The sequence below is a fragment of the Uloborus diversus genome, chromosome 7 (assembly GCF_026930045.1).
Source record: "Uloborus diversus isolate 005 chromosome 7, Udiv.v.3.1, whole genome shotgun sequence".
NCBI classification, from domain to species: Eukaryota; Metazoa; Arthropoda; class Arachnida; order Araneae; family Uloboridae; genus Uloborus; species Uloborus diversus.
This window is the reverse complement of record NC_072737.1, coordinates 33,092,653-33,113,590: the sequence shown is the minus strand read 5'-3', so window position 1 is coordinate 33,113,590 and position 20,938 is coordinate 33,092,653. Positions and strand designations below refer to the sequence as shown.

At 34.6% G+C, this 20,938-nt stretch overlaps 1 protein-coding gene across 1 annotated transcript; it reads right to left on the bottom strand.

Moving 5' to 3' along the window:
* Nucleotides 1-1,075: 1,075 nt before the first annotated feature.
* Nucleotides 1,076-20,590, bottom strand: LOC129225975 (transcription factor SOX-9-like). The gene is made up of 4 exons (XM_054860545.1): nt 20,248-20,590; nt 9,655-9,831; nt 4,604-4,740; nt 1,076-2,960 (listed from the first exon to the last, which is right to left on the bottom strand). Exons 1-4 carry the CDS (start codon nt 20,544-20,546, stop codon nt 2,719-2,721), a joined length of 855 nt encoding a protein of 284 aa, XP_054716520.1. The 5' UTR covers nt 20,547-20,590; the 3' UTR covers nt 1,076-2,718.
* Nucleotides 20,591-20,938: the final 348 nt, after the last annotated feature.

Below are 20,938 nucleotides of genomic sequence, written 5' to 3'. Positions count from 1 at the left end.
ACGTAATTAAAGATATTCATTTTTTCGTCAAGTTCGGTTGAAGCTTGCTACTTGAACTGTGAATGAATCTGATCTAAAACTGAAATGGAAAACTTTTGACTCTTTACAATGCTTTAATTTATGAAAGCAAGGGTGTTTTTAGAATTAATCCTTTGAGGCACGGTGGCTTCGTTTAAAACCACCATTTTTTCTTTCTTTAAATTGCTTTTTTCATCTAACACAATGGCTTCAAAAATTGACAAAAAAAAAAAAAAAAGCTGCCTCAAATTAAAAAAAATTACCAATGAGAAAAACTTCAAATTCTTAACTAAGAGTGGAGTTTCTTCTCGCGATATTTGCAATTCTAGCTCTTGTACACGCTACCTTGAACTGATTTAAGATACTACCAAAAGAGGTAAAAATATCCGTTCCAAATTTTCCCTTTTTGGTAGAATATAGTCTTCAGACAGTTTGTAATGTAATGTATTTTCAAAAGAATAGAAAAGAAAAATCCCCCAGAAATACAGTGAAAATTACTGCTATTCACTATGCTCAAAAACAGGTTGTAAGTTACAATTTTTTGTTTGTTTTACCTCTTTCACTCGCCATTAGATTGTAGCGTCTCCTATTCGCAGCTCCAGAGCTCAAATACGCTACCTTTCGTTGATTAACAATACTAAAGAAAAAGGTAAAACATTCCATTCCACGCGTTTTCTTTGGGGTAAATTACAGGCTTAAGATAGTTTGTGATGTAATGTAATTTCAGAAAAACAGAAAAGAAAGCTTCCCACAAACACGATGAAATATTTGTCTTCACTAAGCGTCAAAGCAAGTTATAAGTTACGGCATGCGTTTGTTTTACCTTTTTCATCCGCCATTAGACAGTGGCTGCAGTGCCCCCTATAGTTTGTTGGAGTTGCGAACAGTTTCAATAAACTATTGGTTGCAGTTAGACGACTCAGGTTGCACTCCAGTTTGTCATGTAACTCAGTGTAATTATAACGCATCGCATAAATGTGGGTAAGATGTCGTGTACTTTTCTTAAGAAAAAATGGATCGTTATATATAAAAAAAACTTTATTAGCACCAGGCTTAAAAGATAAAAAAAGACAATGAAACAAAATATTTGCTACTTTCAAAGTATCATAATAAAATGTAAAAGTAAAAATGGTATCAAAAATGTCCTTCAGTAAAAAAGATACATTCTTGTTATGGTATGCAAATAATGTGATTCGACAAGATACACGTTGACTCCGATCAACAGCACAGCTGTTAGGAATCATAACAAACACATCTTGCTTCGATATTAAAAAAATAAATTGGCATCAGTTTTTTAGTCCACGGCTCGCATTTCGCAATGAGATACCATACTCGAAGGTTGCAGCTATTCTTCAGATTTTTTTTTCATTCCATCTGCAGTGAGGTTTCCCAAGTCAGAATTGAATTGAATAATTATTTCGAACGAACTCTTTCGCAAACTGACAACAAGATTTTTTTTCCCTTTAAATCTTCATCGTGTTCTATTTTCACTCGTTGTATGTTAGAAGATATTTCCGCATGTTAAACATAATATGTCAGTTCAGTATGTTAAAATTCACAAAAAATTGAAAAGAAGTGCAGGAGCTGCGCTCCCGTGAGCTCCCATGCTAAATAAACCTGAATAGTAGACTGAAATAGTGACACTTCCGCCATCTTGAGGCTAAACGATGCTTTCTTCTTATGTCTGGTATGGTGACGTAGCATGTTTTGCTTCTTGATTGTGGTTTCTTCTTATCCTCATACGTACAAAAGACAAAACACTGATCGAGAAACGCTCTGACGTCACCAACAAAAAACTGCGTGAGCATGCGTAACGGCATTAATTAATTGTTGAAGCATCAAAAATTCAGTAAGTTTTTTTCATTTCAGGCAGTGAGAAGCAAAAGGATGAAAGTGGACATTTTCAAGTTTCGAGTAAAACGACTATAAAGATAACGTTCTAGGAAGGCTTTCATTGATTTTTTCCCCTAAATCATGCTGTACAGCAGCACCTACCAGGGCTATTAGTACCATCTCTTGCCGCAAGGCTACCATTTGTGCTGGTTATCTCCAAATTTTTAATTTTGCTACTTACATCCCTTTGCTTCTCACTGCCTCATTTGATGATATTTTTTGGTAATGTTTGACATGCAAGAAAATGCTTTATTTTGACAAGGCTGAACTGGATCCAAAAACTTAACTGTTTTACTGGTAAGACTAATTTTAAGTTACAATTAACGCTATCTACTGGAGTTAGGGTTAAAATTTCAACTATCAAAATATCAACTAACAGTTTCGTTCAAATGTAGAAGCAATTTTCACCTGTCATACCTTGACGGGCTATTTTCTGGTTCACTCTATGTTAATCCACAATCAAGAAGTACCTCAATTAAGAAGCAAAACTTTCTACTTCATTATAGCAGACATAAGAAGAAAACGGCATTTAGTCCTAAGATGGTGGATGTGTCGCTACTTTACCTACGATCTAGGGCTTTGGATTTTACTAGGTACTATTGTTTTCCTTCGGAAATATTTAAAATTTTTATTGCACGTTAAAGTCATGTGACCACAAAACAACAGTTAGAGCTCCGTCTTTGGCACATTCAACTAACACCATCGTCCATAGCACAAAAATATGTCCTTGGATACTGCTGCAAGCTTCAAGAAGGTGTTAAAGATATCTGAAGCACATAGCCCTAGTTTGAGCTCTCTCTGCAACTTTTAAAAACAAGCCCAATGTTCTTCGCCCGTCGAACTGTTACTCACAAACGAGGCTGTGTTGACTGGGTATGGGCCTCCGAAGTCCTCAATAAGTGGGGGCACCAGTCCCATGTACTGTCGAAGACTTGATGGCGGTAAGTACTGATCGAGTTCTGATTCGTCCAAGTTGTCCATTGCCTCGCGAGTGAGCTGTCCCACGTCCACATAGCTGAAGTCGATTGGCTGCTCGTAGTTGCTGCCATCTGGAGAAAAATAGAAAACAATGTTACTAAAAATTTTAAAAATGCTAAAAAGGAAAATTTTTAAAATCAGGTACAAATTTGTGTCGTTATTTGATGGTGATCAACGTAATATTTACGGCAAACAAAGGGAATTATTTTATGGCAGTCACAGTAAGCGTGGTACACTAAAAGCTGTTGCCTCATTCAGTGTGGCTTTCCTTAGTAGGGTGTCACCCCCTCCCGCCGCCTAAAAGAGGACGTTTATTGTTTGATAAGCATACAAATTTCGAAAACACATTTTCATTTTTGTGATGTAGTGGAAATTTGCAATAAAATTCAAGCATATAAGTTATGTACGCATTTTATTTAAAATTTGCACTAGATGCATATGTAACCCCCCCCCCCTCCCCTCCCGTAATAGTTTGCTTTACTTTCGATAAAATTTGATACCTAGTTTAAGATATATTTTTGGAAGATTTTAAGAATTGAAGTATTTATATTTTAGTAAACTCTTAAATCCATGAAATACACCGACAGCTCAGTCATTCCAGTCGAGGTCTGCAGTTTCGTGCTTATTAGCACTCATCAGCCCGGCATAGGAAGTGACTGAGCTGGAGGTGGAAAACCTCTTAAGGAAGCAAAGAGTGCCAAACAAACTGGTAGCTAATATAAAATTAGCACTAACCAGACGAAGTTTGTCTGGAGTGCTAATTCTGTTTAGTGCTAATTAGGCGCTCATAGTTTAGCATCTCGGTGACATTATATTGGGTTTAGTATTTAATTGGCTTGAAACGTTAAAAATATTTTCCGTCCACATTCAAAGTATATTAGTGCATAATATTCATGTACTTAGAAGTAGATTCATTGACTTGAAGAAACCCCCCCCCCCCAAAAAAAATTAAAAAGCACGCACATTTAAAAATAAAGTCTTTAAAACTTTGTTATGAAACATCAGAGGGAGGGGGAGGGCTATTCAATTTCCCGTGCCCCCTCCAAAAGATTTTTCTGTATCCGCCCCTGAACTAAGACGTGTCCAACGTAATATTTTTTTTCAACCTCATTAACGTTTTTCACGAGCCTTAGACAAAATGGATTAACAGTTCTTAGCAAGTTTTATCTTTGAATTACTTCTTAAATTTTCGGGAAATAATGCAATTTTCAAACTGTGACAAAAATGATAAAGGTGTTACTTTTATTCAGCGATGTACCTAGTTCCTAGCACGGGTGTCTGTCACCCGGGGCGGTAATTTGCGGTGTTACTCCCCCCCCCTTCCTCCGATAAAAAAAAACCTCTTAATGTTTTATGTAAACAGGAAATTCGTACAATTTTCAGAGACAACTAATTTTTATTTTTGTGACGTGAGGGAAGTTTAAATTAAAAGAGAAGCATTAAATACGAATGTATGTTATGTAAAAGTTTCTAAAGACTCATATATGTAACAGACCCATCTTCACAATGTAGTCGTTTACTTTCTTTGAAATTTGATTGATAAAATATAATTAAAGAAATAATGGTATAAGTAAAGAAAGAATGGGTATATTTATCTCAGATTTATTGTTTTGCAATACGAGAATGCAATTCCTATTTTTGAAAAATGCTCATATGCACTTTTTGGATACATATATTTTTAAATCTCTACGATACCATTCGAAATGTGTCGTACCTGCTTTGAGCCGCCGATTTAGAGGAGTCAGTTCTTCCATGGGAGGACTTGATGGAGGTGTAGGTGGGCTGGATGGGGCTCCGGTGCCGCTGTCTGCTTGTACGGAGTTGGAATCGGAATCACTGTACTTCAAAGATCTGTTGGGAAACGAAATAAAATTGTCAGATTTAACTTTAAAGAGAGCGAAACAAAGATATTCGTGACAAAATAAACTTGAGCAAAGCACCAATTTTTAAAAATTATTCTAATAAAATTTTTATATGCATGTTCAGGCTTTCTCTTTATTATAGTAATTTTAAAAATCATTTCATTGTACAGGCGTGTCTTGGTTTTAATTTAAGTTATTCTGTATAGACCGTCACAGAGCTCATTTATATTATCTCGTAATTAACGTATGACATACGTTACTCAGAAGGAGGTTAAATACTCCATTCAAATTCTTATTTTGCATTTTCATGTTTTCCTTGTGCAAAATATTTTTAAAATTCATTTCACAACACAAGCAGATTTTAATTTAGGTTACTCTGTTTAGACCTTCACAGAGCTCATTCTAGTTAACGTACGTCTTTGAAACTTAACCAATGGCCCCAAAGCAGAATACTTGACCATGTTCTGCAACGCAAAATCATTTGACAAAAAATTGTTCTGCAAGTATTTCAAGCATTGTATACATAAGTAACCAACGTGACCTTTTCCACAAATGGGGAGCCCTAAATCAAAATCGTTTCATACAGGAGGTTTTATAAACTTCACTGTTACCATGCATTTCTGTGGAACCTAAACCGACTGAGATTCTCCAAAAAAAATTTATATGCTTTCTAAAATGCATAGAAAGAGCAAAGATACAAAATTTTATAAAAATCCAAACCTAGGTGTCAAACCACTTTTTTTTTCGTGGGGGGGGGGGGGGGGGGGGGGGGGTAATTTTACATGACATGAATGAGAAATTAAAATAATGTTAATAAATGAATAAATTACTAAAATAATAAATAAAATGAATTGAATGGTTAGGGTAGCAAATAATAAAACAATTCAGAATATGAAAGAGTATGAAATAGCTGCAGAAACTGCCGGTTTTTAACAAATATCTTCCAACTCAAGATAGAACTGTTCACAAATTCTACAGATATCTTTTAGTTCAAAGTATATCTACAGTTCTTGCATTGCTTATGTCTTATCGAATTCAACATTTTTCGAGAGCTTTCCGCCGAATTATCGTAATTTATGAGAAATTTAGATTTTTTTCTAATTTAAAGAAACCTGCAGAATTTGTTCAAAATGTTATCTTGAGTTATTGAAGATATTTGCAGAAAATCTGCAGTTTCTGCAGAAAATTTGTCTGAGTTTTACTCTCACATTTGAACAGAATTGTTCTGCAGCTCAGGCATCTGTTCTGCGACGTACGTCACAAATTTAGTAGTATTCTGCTTTGGGGACCAACGGTAAAAGTAATATGAAGTGAGAAAATACTAGTGTAAACATTATACCGCCAGGAGTTTCTAGGCCTCTTAATTAATTGAATCGATTATTTCAGAAAGGGCGTAAATCCGTAGGACGTATGCTCTTTCTAAAATAATCGATTCAATTGAGGTAGTGAGTGAGGAGCAGATGGATAAAAGTGGACTTCTTAAAGTTTTGAGTAAAACGCTTAGAACGTTCAAACCCTAGGTAGCAGTGGCGGATTTACTAGGGGGCGGTGGGGGCGACCGCCCCCTCCGTGACCGTCATTTTCTAAAACTAATTATATGAAAATAAAGGAATTACTAGCAATCACTACTAATTTCAATCAAGTACATTCAACAAATTTGCTTTAAATTAAGTTTAGACATTTAGTGTAGTCGAGGATGGACAGCGTTACCCACTTTTTAATTTGAACCTAAGCTAGCCTCTTTTTTTGAACTTAAATAATATTTTTTATATTTCTATATGTGTCTTCCAACCTTTTTCTTTCACGGACTACACTATACTGGTATGATAATACATAACTATGACTTAGAACTATGATTTGACACTTCAAGGGGGTGATAAGCTTGTGAGGGGCGATAGGGGGCGATTAGTATTTAAAAGTCAGGATAAGGGGGAAGGCAATTGATTCCCTGCGTCAGTACATGACGGGTTTTGGGGGAGGAATGGCTTTTACGGTTTTCAACCGCCACCCCCTTTAATAGACTGTAAATCCGCCCCTGCTAGGTAGGCTTTCATTGATTTCTTTTTATGTTTAATTCTGCTGTATAGCAACACCTACCAGAACTATTGAAGACAGTAGTACAGAGTCAGAGTATCAGACAGAGGAAATATTTTGATGAAAAATATTTGTTTCTGAAATGTCTTTGACGGCCACTGTTTTAAAACCACAGAAGCAGTAAATGTCACTCATAAAAAGTTTTGCTGGCATCCTTGCGGTCATTCCACATCAAATCAGCTAAACACTTCACCTGACAGTCTCATTTTCGTAAAACTGTTTAGCATCTTACATTTTTATATTGCTAAATACAAAAAAAAAAAAAAAAAAACTATTATTCATCATTGATGAGTAATAATTTTTTCGAACTTCGGTAAAAGCACTTTTGCTTGCTGGGAGGGCTTTTGAACATTAGAACTTAAGTTCTATGGGAGAAGCAGAGTTGTGCAATAGCTCATTTTAAAGACAATAACGTGCACTTTAATTTGATATGTAACTTGAATAAGTTTGGTAAAAAATTTTGTTTCACAAAATTCAAAAAACTTAAAGCTTAAAGATAATTCCCTTTAAAAAATTTGAAAACAATGTATGATTTTTGATGCAGTTTAATGAATACATCCAAAAGTTATCAAAACGAGAACAACAATAACAGGCAGGTAATCTAGAACACTTAATTGCCATTTTAGCTACAAATATTTAGTAGCTGCTGATCACTTCATGGTCCCACTCTGAAAATTTTGAAGAGAAAGTGCTTGTAACGAACTTTGAAAATCAACTTCACATCAATTATGAATGATAGATTTTAAATATATACTGTTTCTAATTTTCATAAATTTAAGATGTCAAAAAGTAAGATTTCTGAAAATTCATTTCATGAAAGTCTGAGGCGATCCGGTCGATATACATTTTTTCTTTTTTGTTGATTTGACATGGAATAACTTCATGATAATAAATGATGATTGAGAAAGAACTAAACATAATTGGGCGATTCAGCGAGTCGCATACGGCCTGCGGGCCACAAATTGAGTAATGTTGGTGTTGAAGCTTGTAAATTGATGGTGTATATTACGAACGAAAAATAAAAACTACTCTTAAGATTGATTTTCCTGATAGTTAATTTTGTATAAACTAAAACAGGTGTCCAATGTAATATTTTTTTAACCTCATTAACGTTTTTCATGAGCCTTAATTTAGACAAAATGGATTAACAGTTCTTGACAAATTTTATAATTAGGATACTTCTTAAATTTTCGGGAAATAAATCAGTTGTCTAAAAGTCACAAAAATGTGCTACTTTTATTCAGCGATGTATAGTTCCTAGCATGAGTGTCTGTTACCTGGGGCGGTAATTTGCAGTGTAACCCCCTCCCTCGAAAAAAAAAAAAAACTCTTAATGTTTTTTATAAACAGGAATTTCGTACGATTTTCAGAAACATCTCATTTTCATTTTTGTGGTGTAGCGAAAATTTAAATTAGAAGAAAAGTATTAAATAGAAATGCATTTGTGAAAAATTTTCTAAAGACATATGCAACCACCCCATCTCCACAATATAGTGGTTTATTTTCCACCCCATTTATTTATTATCATCCTCATAATAAATAAATGAAGTGTTTCCATTCACCCCATTATAGTTTCTGGAGTAAAAAGAAACACGCTAAGATAGAGGTAAACATGATTCCATTTGCTAACAAGCAGTCGTTAAGTCAAATGATTCATACCCAGTTACTCTCAGATTCGGAGAGTGTAGTCTTGGATACAATGCACAAAATTATCTCTCTCAATTCTTCCAAAAGAAAGAGTATGGTCTATAATTTGAAACACTGATATTTTGTTCCTTTTTATCCCAACTAATACTACTTTAAAACTTTTACAATTGAAATTCGTTTGACGGTGTATTAGGAACTTTAATAGCTCCTTAAGGGATCTAAGGACTCTTAAAATGTTAACGGAACACGACAAATACCCATTATCTAAAAGCTTGTAACTAAATTTCTATTCTAGCTATGATTTTAAAATTTTAACTTAAAAATGAGAGCTGAAAATCTGAGAAAAAACACGTGAAATAACATCATTTAAATAGAACTATTTTGTTTTACGGGAAAATAAAATTCACTTGTTTTTCACGTTCGAAAAAGGAAATATAACAGTGCGCACTCTCCCTTGCGGTAAAATACATACAAAATTATAAAACTAATTTTAAAGTATTTCCATATACGTACCTCAGGACCTAAACCTAAATTTATTTTTTAAATATTATTATTATTATTATTATTTATAATAATAATAAGAATTGTTATTGAAATTTTAAAACTAAATATAAAAATATACCGACATTTTGGCATAAATACATTTAAAAAAAATTATGTTTGAGCTTTAAGTAAAATTCAGATTCAGATCATAACGATATGCCAGGCAAATCCACATAAAAAGTTGTATGAAAAAATGTATAAAACTTTTTGAAATACAATGCGCGCAAAACGAAAAACAGACCTCCGAAAGAAAAAGGTTTAAACTTTTGCATACACAAATACACATGTCAGTTTATACAGAGATAGCTTACCGTTTTTTTTTTTCGATAACCGAAATGTTTTTGGGTGTCTTAAAAAATAAGATATCAAATTGTTCAGAATTAAATTATACGCTATATATATATATATATATATATATATATATATATATATATATATATATATATATATATATATATATATATATATATATATATTTTTTTTTTTTTTTTTTTTTTTTTTCCCCCCCAGAAAAATCAAAAATTTTGAAGGTTCAAGAACCTTAGACAGCTTAAATCTAGGTTAAACCTGCTTTAGGAATAACTAAAGTCAATATTTCAAGCTTAGGGACGAGTCTCACCTGAACACGATGGCTGTGTTGGCCTGGCCAGCAGGCTGTTGAGGTTTTTCTGACCCGGATTTCGGCACTTTCTTCCTCCTCGGCTGATATTTGTAGTCGGGATGCTCCCGCTTGTGGATCAGCCGCAGCCTCTCGGCCTCCTCCACAAAGGGCCGCTTGTCCTCTTCGTTGAGCAACCTGCGGAGAAGACAACCTCTTAGGACATTTCACATGATGATGAAAAAACGGTTTATTTAATTCCATTACTCTTGCCCTGTTAGTACCTGCTAACCTACTTATAATTACTGCTGTTCCTCGTATAATACTGATAATTCGCACCGTGCTATATATCGTAACCGAGTTAGTTATACGGGACTATTTCACTTATTTAAATTATTTTTTTTTTTTTGAGCAATCATGATAGCTTATTGTTATCATTTGACCGTTTTTGAGGTCCTTGAATTTTTCAGCTTGAACCAGAAGCCTCTGCAGCACCACCGTCCACCGTCCTCTGTAGGCGACGCGGCTGCTCCGGTCCTGAGCTATCCGCTTCTCCTGGTCGGAGGCGTCCATGTCCTACGCACACGCACGCTCACACACTCACACACATACACACACACGACTTCCCACACATACACTCACACACGCCTACGTGCATGCACATAGGTCTACGCACACACACAAGCCTACACACTTACACACACAACTATGCACACGTAACCGCCCAGGAGGAGAGGCAGGCTTGGGGGGGAGGGAACAGGAGCCGTTTCTAGAAACAATAACTCCAATCAGTAGGGTCCTGTCTCAGTTCGTGATTGCGAAAAACATAATTTGAATTGAAAGTGTCAGAATTCAAATTAATTTTTTTTTTCTTTTTTTATTTTTATGCACTGTATTCAAAACATTGTATCGAAGTCAAATTTTAAGGTATAAAATTTTATGATTACTGTAACTTCGTTTCAATAAAACATATAAAACACGCGATTTACTTTCATGAAAATAAGAAAAAAAAGGGGGGGGGGAGGAAAGAAAAAAAAAAGAAAAACTTTTAAATATATATATTTTTTCACATCTATTGTTACGCTGCTGTATCTCATTCTGAATAAACTTAAGATTTTTTACAGACATGAATAAGCAGGGGCGTATTCAGAGGGAGGCAAGGAAGGGAAGCTGATCACTTCCCCTATCTTCCAAAATGAAAAAAAAAAAAAAAAAAATTCAAAATTTATAAACTGACGGTTGTTTCGATTTCTGAATTTATCGATGAGTTTGACTCTAGAAACCTCGCTACTAAATTTTGAAACTATATATTTCTTTTTTGGGAGTTTATTGAAAAAGGAAAGTTATTGGTTTTGGTTGGCATAATACCAGAAAACTGCTGTTAAGGTAACGCAAGGTACAGCGTCAAAAATACTTCCCTTTTCCGAACATTAAGCTCAAAAAAGTGTTCTTTCCTTTGCAAAAATGTGTTTTTTTCACACAATCACCTCCTCCCCCTGGCCCATCATTAAAAAAAAAATGTGGGGGGGGGGGGGGGAGTGGGAAAGGTGGTAAAGCAAAAGTTTTATCAAATTAAAGAGAAAAACAATAAAATAAATACACAAATGCATAGTTACATTCATCCCAAAATCTGGGGAGGGGGGAAGCGTTGACACAAGTGTACACAATTTATAACTTGTACACAAGTTATTATTACACAACACGGCATGAATTTTGCCTCTTTTAAAGAGAAATTTAAATATTATATACTTTTGTATCACTACTATAGTTTATCATGTATTTTCTTGGATACGTTATTTTATAGAAGCAATTAATTTTACAAAATTCGTTCTTTATCTATTTCTAGACAGATGGGGCAACCAAACAGAAGCTTTTGGAACACATGACCGCACATCAATTTAAATTTGTCAACATGATATTTCAACGTTATGTGTTTTGATCATTAGTACATTATGGCTGTTTAGAACATTATCGGAACCATTAATTTAGGGAATGTCGTGTCAAAGTACGAGGCGCAGAAAGCAGTTCCTTCTTGTTCTTTTCTCACAAGGCGTTGGCTGTCCCGGGGAAGATAAAAAGTGCCGAACCATGGGGCAGTTATGTTGACCCCTTAAATCATTCATTTCTAGAAGCAGAAGCACGATAAAAAGTAATGATACAGTGACCGATCTGTCGTCTCGTCTGCTGAAAGTATTTGATCTTGTGAGATTAAATATTAAGTGAATAATTTATGTACTTTCGCGTTCGATCTTATCTGATTGGTGTCGGAGGTTCGGGAATCTGTGGCTCAACAAAACGTAAAACGGATGTGAATGAAATTATAAGTGTTTTATTCGAGGGAAATACTTAAAGTTAGTTAGGGGGTTGTCAGTGAATGATGTAACACTTTTTTTAACTCCTTCGCCCCCCCTGTCACACAGTGTCATACTTCGCCATACCCCACCTTCCTTTGTCATATGTCACGCTATTTTTATAAACATATTGTTATAAAAAAGCGTGATGTCACACTTCATCATACCCCACCCCCTTTGTCATATATCACGCTATTTTTCAGAAACATATTGTTATAAAAATGCGAGATGTCACACTTCACCATACCCCCCTCCCCCTTTGTAATATGTCACGCTATTTTTCATAAACATATTGTTATGAAAAAGCGTGATGTCGCACTTCACCATACCCCCCCCTCCTTTTGTCATATGTCACGCTATTTTTCATAAACATATTATTATAAAAAGATGTCACACTTCTTGTTACCCCCTACCTCCCCCTTTGTCACAAACTGTCACAATTTCACGAACCTCCCCCTCCCTTCAAAGCGAGGCATCATCTGAGGAAAGCCTCTAAAGTAAAATTGTGAGCACTTTTTTAGAATAAAAACATATTGCGATCAAAAGAACATAATTGGAATGAATTATGTGTAAATAGCAATATATACTTGAAACATAAAATCTGGTGGCCATTTATGAATAACGTTTCCCTCTTTTACATTATTTTTCATTGGTCTCATTTATTACGGTGTTTCGTTGAAATCAGAATATTAAGCAAATAAAATAAAACAAAATAAAAACAAACAGACAAAGAAGTTGTTTTTTAAAAAAAATCAACCTGATAAGTAACGCGAGTAGATTTTAAAAATGTATATCAATGCAAGGAAATCCTGATTTAACGCCCTCCTCATATAGTAAAACCTTGATTTTTCAACAGTTAAGGGAAATTCAAGAAAGAGAGACGCAGATGAAAATTGAATCGGCGCGTACAGAGAAAAAAATTAACTCAGATCATGAAATGAAGACGGATTTGGAGTTAATACTTTTAATAATTTCTTTCGTTAGAGATCGCAGGTGAGCCCATCCCCCAGGAGCATAGGTCAAATACGACGGAGCATGCTCTCAGAACGAGATCCCCCCCCACCCCCCAAAAAGAGAGAAAACGACCTTTAAAAACACAAAGTAAAATTTTCAATGATGCAATCTGTGCCAGGACCCCCCCCCCCCTTCCTGGGGATCGAAATTATTTTTTTAACTATCGAAGGGGGTGGTGGGTGGCATCACTCTTAACCTTTTGCAGCAAGGGGAAAGGTGTTACTGTGTATTCACATCTTTTTAACGAAAAATACTTCCTTTTTTTATTTAATACGCTTTTATTAACTTCACCAGTATGTATGTATGTATGTATGTATGTATCTTGTAACGGAATCTTGCAGCTCAAATTTCGCCCACTTCCTGCGATCGGATTCTTTTGAAATTTGGCACGCAGCCTCAGACCCGATGACAATGCAATATTCTATAATCAAATTAATTAATTAACTCTTTTAATTGTTAGTTTCCTCCAATTTTAATCAATATTTTGGCATAAGTCCAACAATGTGAAAAAGAGAAAATTAAAAAAAAATACATTATAAAATGCTCGCTAAAATTATTTAAAAATATCTACAAAAACCTCTAATTTTTCTGCATCAGATAAAATTTGTTCCAATGTTCCAAGGTAATTAGAACATGAAATATAATTGTTTTTAACTAATTTCATGCCAAAATTTAGGCGAGCCTTCAGTTGGAAATTCATCGCTGATCAGACCATTGTTGAACAAAACTTTTATTCAAATGCATCTCAAATTATCAAAGAAATATAAATATGATTTCCGCAAACATACATTGATGACTCACAGTAGCTTCGCATCGGGGTGCCCTTGTCTTAACTTTAAGATATTACCTCGGACTCGTTTTATAAATAATTTCGTCGCCTGATAATTCTCCAACATAAGACTAAAAAACAGAAAAATAAAATAATAGTTTAAAAAACTAAAAAAACACGCTTCCGTATAAAAATGAACTAAAAAGTGAAAAATAATCTTTGGATGATAGTAGTTGACCAATCAACTTAATTTTAATGTAATACAAAAAAGCGTGGGGGGCTTTTTATCAGTTGTCTTGAATTTCTTCCATTTGTTGTCCAAGCAAAAATGTAAATAGACAGCACCCCACGCTTTTTTGTATTACATTAAAATTAAGTGATTGGTCAACTACTATCATCCAAAGATTATTTTTCACTTTTTAGTTCATTTTTATACGGAAGCGTGTTTTCTTAGTTTTTTAAACTATTATTTTATTTCATCACAACTACAGATGGGAAAGGCCAATTTTTTAAATTTTTATTTATTTATTTATTTATTTTTGAGAAGGGGAGGGGATCCGATGAGATTTTTCTCCACTTGGAAAAATTAAATTTCTAGCACAAAATTATGCGTTCAGAAATTTATGATATTTACATTACGTTCTTTTTTGTCTGTTTAGTTTTTTTTCCCCTCAGTATCTTTCTTGAAAACACTAACTTTGATAATGAAAGTTGTAAAATAATTGAATTTCTCGGTACACTAAAGTATTATTTGCCACTTTTCTCATTGAAACTCCAATCGTATGCGCAGGACAGAACTAGTACATCAATAAATATCAATTAATGGAAATATTTAAGAAATTTTTTATATATATTTTTATACATATATGTACACACACCAAGGGCGTATTTAAGGGGGGAGCAGAAGGGGCCCTGGCCCCTCTCAAAATTTAAAACCAATCATATGAATACGGATTGAATATTTTTAAACTTAAATTCAAAAATTTCAATTAGTTTTTGGTTTAGGCTTCTCTCAAATTAATTTTCTTTTTACGCTCTTGACACACACACATAAACACATGAAACAAACTTTTAAAGTAAAGGAAAAAGCAACTTTCTATTGAAAATCACACAATTTACAGAAAAAATAAATAAAATTTCTGTTGAAACTATTTACAAAAATTATATATATTTTTTAAACTAACGGTTGAGTGACGATTTGACTACTTTGGATAATATTTGGTGTTTTGAACAAATATACTGGTTATTTTCTTAATAGTAAAAGTTTAATGCATATTTCTCTTAAAGAGAAAACATAATATGGATTGAATATATTTTTAAATATTTAACACACACACATTTCTGTATTCAAAAAAAGTATAACTATTCAACTACCTACTAATTTGTAAAAAATCTACTTTTCCCATTTCTCCAGCAAAACAACTCGAAACAAACTTTTTTTTTCCAGCGCCTCAAAATATCGTAAATTTTCCATCACTAATCACAACTACCAAATACTTTTTTGAAAATGCATAGCTTCTTTCCTTCCGAAGAAGCGTCGGATGCAAGATTTTTTTTTTTTTTTTTTTTTTTTTTTTTTAACAGATTGGGAAACTTTTCAAGAAAATAGAATCATGGGAACAATTAAAAATAATGCTACATGCTGAAATATGCAATACATACTGATTCCACTGAGTAAATTCCCTCTAATAAAGTTACTTTTCAATAGCCGCAATTAATTTGCGGTTTTGTAACGAACAAAACAATAGTAGAGTTTAAATGGAAAATAAAATTTATTTTTCAGTATTTGGAAACCTTTCTCTCTTTCAATCTATAGTTTTAAAAAGTGACGGGACCACTGTTCATCGCTCTTACTTGGGATCGATGTCAATATTTTAAAGACTATTTGTTAAAGCACTTAAAATGCATTATCTACAAACTCTGTTTTCAAGTTTTCAAGAGAAAGAGACGTTTCAAGAGAGAGAGAAAGAAAACATTACCATCTCCCCTTTTTGTACTACTTTAAAAGAAGGTTTTTTTTCCCACAAATAACCGTCAAAATGTGTTATTTAGGTCATTGATTAATCATTATAAGTTTTAGAAAGGTGCAATGAATATTGAAGGAAAAATTATTCAGAGTGCATATGCCTGCCTTAAAAAAGAAAATAATTTTATAAAAGATGTACTTCTATTCTTGAAAAGTACGTCACTGGTCTTGGTTAAGAAGTACAGATAGTTTTGAAAAAAAAAAAAAAAAAAAGCTTTAAAAAATAAGCTGGGGGAAAAAAAGCTTTAAATATTTTTATTGTTTTGTTTGAGAGTGATTGGATGAAATTACACATTTTACTTCGAATTAAAATTGGGAATTTATATGTTCAATAACATCGAGACCGTACACTAACGCCAACTCCCCCCTCCCCCCAAGATAGAAAGGGGGAAGGGCGATGGGTCCAAAAAGGCTAGGAACCACTGCATCTTAAACTCCTGTTGAATTTCCCTTCTTATTTATCTTTCTCACTTTTAGTCAGTAAAATATTTTAACTAGAAAGTACTTTATAGTTACAAGAGGAAGTTTTTGTACAGGTAAATCGAAGTTTATTATATTTTCAATTTTTTTTCCAGCAATGTGAATTTTTGCTTACTCGGATTTTCCTCGATTACAAAATCTCAATACTTGAAGAAATGACAGCTGTAATATGGATATCGAATGGATAGTTTTTCCTCGGAATTTTTATGTGAAATTAACGAAGTTGATAGCTAAAATTTTTCTACAAAATAACTCACTGTAATTTTGTTATGATTAGATTATCATGAAATTTAGTGGCAAAGTTACTGCACAATGCGCAAAAGTTACTTATTTTTCTTTTGTTATCTTACTGCTCAGAAACTTGACATTTATTTTCTTCGTTTCGGAGCATAAAACATTTCTAAATAATAATATGTGTTTCATATTTACTATACAAGCAACGATAAAATTAAAAATTAAAAAAAAAAAAAAAACGACTGAGTCGCAATTGTAGAACCAAGTGGTAAAATTGAAAATCCTTTTAAAAGCCTTATATTATTAAAAATCAATGTCAAGTATTTTATTTGCTATTAAATAGAAACTGGCAACAGATAAAAATTTTAAATCATTTTTTTATTTCCTTGTCGGCCAACAAAAAATTCGGTTATCAATCCCGTGAATAAAGGCTTAGCCGTGATTAAAATCTGCTTTAAAAAAAACGTTATAATTCAAATTCTATGACACATGGAAGTTCCAAACACATTTTATCAGACACGGGAAAAAAATCTCTTCATTTTGTTATTAAATTTTTAAAATGTTAACTATGTTTTCACTGCAAAAATCGCGAAAAACCTTTTAGGGTTTTTAATTAATATCTTCATTAATTAATGTCATCCAAAGACGCAACCTAGCTAAGAACACTCTCGATCAACTCTCCTTTTGAACAAAAAAAAGTTTTTCAAAATCGATCCATCTGTTTAGGCGATAGAGTGCCACAGACAAACACACAGATACATAGATACACAGACACGTCAAACTTATAACTCCCTTCCTTTGTGTGTCGGGGGTTAAAAATACAAATGTAAACAAGAAAATTGAAAAACTTCCCGTTATTTCAACGCTTAAACACAATGTAGAACAAATTCACCCTCTCCAATTTAAGCTTGCCTTTTGAATGAGTCATAATGTTCACGTTAGCAGTAATTTAAAGCTATGAATCGAATTTTAACAAATTTTAAATGCGTACTTTCAGTTTTCTTACTTTGTTTTAATTTCATACTTTCACGGAGATAGGTTTCCTGTCCAAGAACTATCAAAGTAAACGTCGTACCAATAAAGAAGGTGCAAACTTCGAAAAAATAATGGAGTAAGATTTGTAAAATTTTGAAAATAAAATCATACGAAGTGAAAAATTGGCAAATATAAAATTGTTATATCTTTTATAATGACTGCTTTTAATTCAGTTTTTCAAAGTTTTTTTTTTTAATTTTTCTCTTCATTTTGTTTTAAAAAAGTGAAGAGCAAGAGGAGCAGAAATAAACAATGATATTCTATGCTTTTACACACTAGATCAGTCGTTTACTAGATTTTTTATACTGGGTGCAAAGAACTCTTTGCCTTGGTGTCAGAGCCAATTTCCCACAAATTTTTTGATATCCTCGTCATCCTGAAACTTCCTCCCACGTAATGCCTCCTTCAATGAACCAAACAAATAAAAATCAGAGGCTGTATCGGGGCTATAAGGGGGATGAGGCAGTACTTCCCAGCCGGGGCAGATACAAGGGAAGGGTCATGGGGACCCCCCACCCCCCTTAAACCATAGGCAGTATTATTCATCCACATTGTGTTCAAATAATTTCAGAATAAAATGTAAACGATTGCAGTAATCTTTTTACTTGAGTAATTAATCTTTGAAGGAAATGTTTGAACTCCTGTTTCCTTTCATTGCTTATGAAATTAATTCTGCATTAGGTAGGTAAAGAGCAGTAACTACGTTTTTTTTTTTCTTAATGCATTTTTGTCATCTATTGTACGGCAGCTTTATTGTACGAGCTTGCTCATTTGGTTTTCACTGGGAAAAAAAGTGCGAAACAAAAGTTAAATTCAAACATTTCCCTGTTGTTAAAACGCGTTACTTCAAATATCCCGAAAACTCATTTCTGTAGATACTGCTATTTACTTGCATGCTGCAGAATTTATAACGTTTATACACTTATCCCTGGCCGATTTGGTTCTTTTTATTGACACCCAAGTAGTTTCAGCATTTTTTTTTCGTACCCAAAACCTTATATTTTTCCTCTTAACCCCAACCTCAAACAATAGTCTGTACCCGCCCCTGCTCCCATTACTGGCGAATTGAGCAACCTGAGGACGTGCGTTCTCTTGCTGGGGAGTCACACCGCTCTTCTTTGTATCAACTGTGCCAGCACTAACTTGAAATTTTACTGCAATCGTTTCCGCTGTGACGCGATGCACAGTGCAGCAACCTATGGACAAAAGGGAAAAATGCGACTTTTTTTTTCCAACTTGTTTTATTTTATTAATCCTTTCATAGTGACCTCCGTGAAATGGAATTTGAGCTGTAAAGCCGATATAATAAAAACAAAAGACAGACCCACTTTTAAAAATTTCCACGGTTTATACAACTTTCACCATACACTTTAGTCATTAAACTACATAGTTTAGGCAACTTAACCTGGCACCATTGTGAAGTCTACACAGATCCTAATCTAAGCATTATGACGCTGTCAGGTTAGGTTTGCCTCAACTATAGAGTATACAATTGCAATACATTACTTGGTTTTTCACCTTCATCTATCAGAAAACGAATCACAGAACGTTGTTCAATCAATGTGGAATTTTCAAGGAAACCCGACATCGTTTAGCTTAACTTTGAGGTTATTAACAGAGCAATGTTTATCAATCAGCTGATTAGAACTCATCGCAGAGAAAATCCCAAATGTCAATCTTGTACTACCAATAGTCTTCTCCCCACACCAAATTATCTATTTAATCACTGAACTAAGGGGCTCCTCTCCCTCCTCGTTTCGCTCGCCAACTGCGGTGACTCAAAGCCGCCTGCGGTGGGTGAAAATTGATGATTTTAACGCTTTTACCTTAAAGTTTAGAGGGGTAAGACAGGGCGGTATGGCTTCTCCTGGATGTTCAGTTTCCAGCGGTACCAGTATTGACCTGTTAGACATTCACAGTCCGGGGGAGATAGGGGCTATAGACACACACAGACAGACAGACGCGCACAGGTTTTAACAGTATAGTTGACCCTCGCAGTTTAATCACAATCAGCGAGTATAGGAAGAAAATGTGGTAGATTCAAAAGCACAGGTGGGGGGAGGTGGTTAACTCCTCTAGTTGCGCTAGTGCGTAGATCCTTTCCATTAAGAAAGTGTTAAACGTTAGTAAGTCGAATCCCGATTAAACGAAGTACAAAGGACTAGCAAAATCACTCCGCTGCAACGAAATTTCGTTGTACTAATATTACGAATGTTGACATTCTTACAAAGTAATATGAGTTGGGACTACCAAAGCCCTCACTATAAAGAGATTTTCACTGCAACTGACTTCGCTTAAACGGGATTTGGCTGTACTTTTTTAAAGTATTGATGTTTAAATGCTTTTCTTTTTTACATCAGATTTATGTCAACTAGGACCATTGAAAAATACGCGGTTAATAAGGGGTAATGCTAAATTGAAATTCCTCTGTGGGAAAAAAAAGAAGCTAAACTGAAACAGACTGTTTTTTAAGAATTGAACAAATGTGCTTGAAAAGTAAGGGAAAATAAAGCAACGTTAAAAGGAACAAATTTTGCACGAAAACTTCATACACGTGTTTCTGAGTTTCAAGGAAACACTTTCTCAATGCAAAAAAAAAAAAAAAATAATAAAAAATTTTTTGAATGTAAAGACATCTGATAAAAGCTGAAATTTGTATCCTCTTACGTTGTTTTATTTTCCTTTTCTAGATTTTTTTTGCTTACCTCCAAAGCTTCCCAAGTGTTTTGCTGAGCTCTGCGTTATGCAAATGTGGGTACTGGTCGGCCAGTTTCCTGCGGGCCGCCTGGGCCCACACCATAAAAGCATTCATAGGCCTCTTCACGTAAGGCTTGCGTCTGTCCCCGCCGTTCGATCCGGTGCCAGACCCATTCCGGACCGGAGCGGGCACCACGCTCCAATCATAACCACGCAGGACGCGGCTCACGGCCGCCCGGATAGAGGCCGGATACGTCTCCGCGCTCCCGGGCTCGTCCGACTCTTCGGCGCTCGTCCGAGGGTCCATGGAGGGATGGATGGGACGGGTTCTCTCTTTCCTTCGAGGATGCGGAATTGTCGTCTGCTGAGAGCGGAGTAAAAGAAAGGAGAGAGTGATGCCTGAAGTGACTTGCGCGGGTGGGTTCGTGCGACGTAGTATGGAAGGGAGGGAAGGGAATGGGTTGAACTGTCGTCTGCCAATGGACGGGAGAGGATTGCGGCCCGGGGAAGACGAATCAAGGAAGCTTTTTTTTTTCCTTAACTTCTAAGTTTTAGTTAATTTTTTAGGGTTACTAAACGAAATGGGTATTGGTTTTCAGTGTAACTGAAAATTATAACGCAAAGATTGAATTTTTCACAGTTGGAAGTTTTTCTAATCTAGGTAAGATTTCTCTTTGTTCCATATTAACTTGAAAGAAA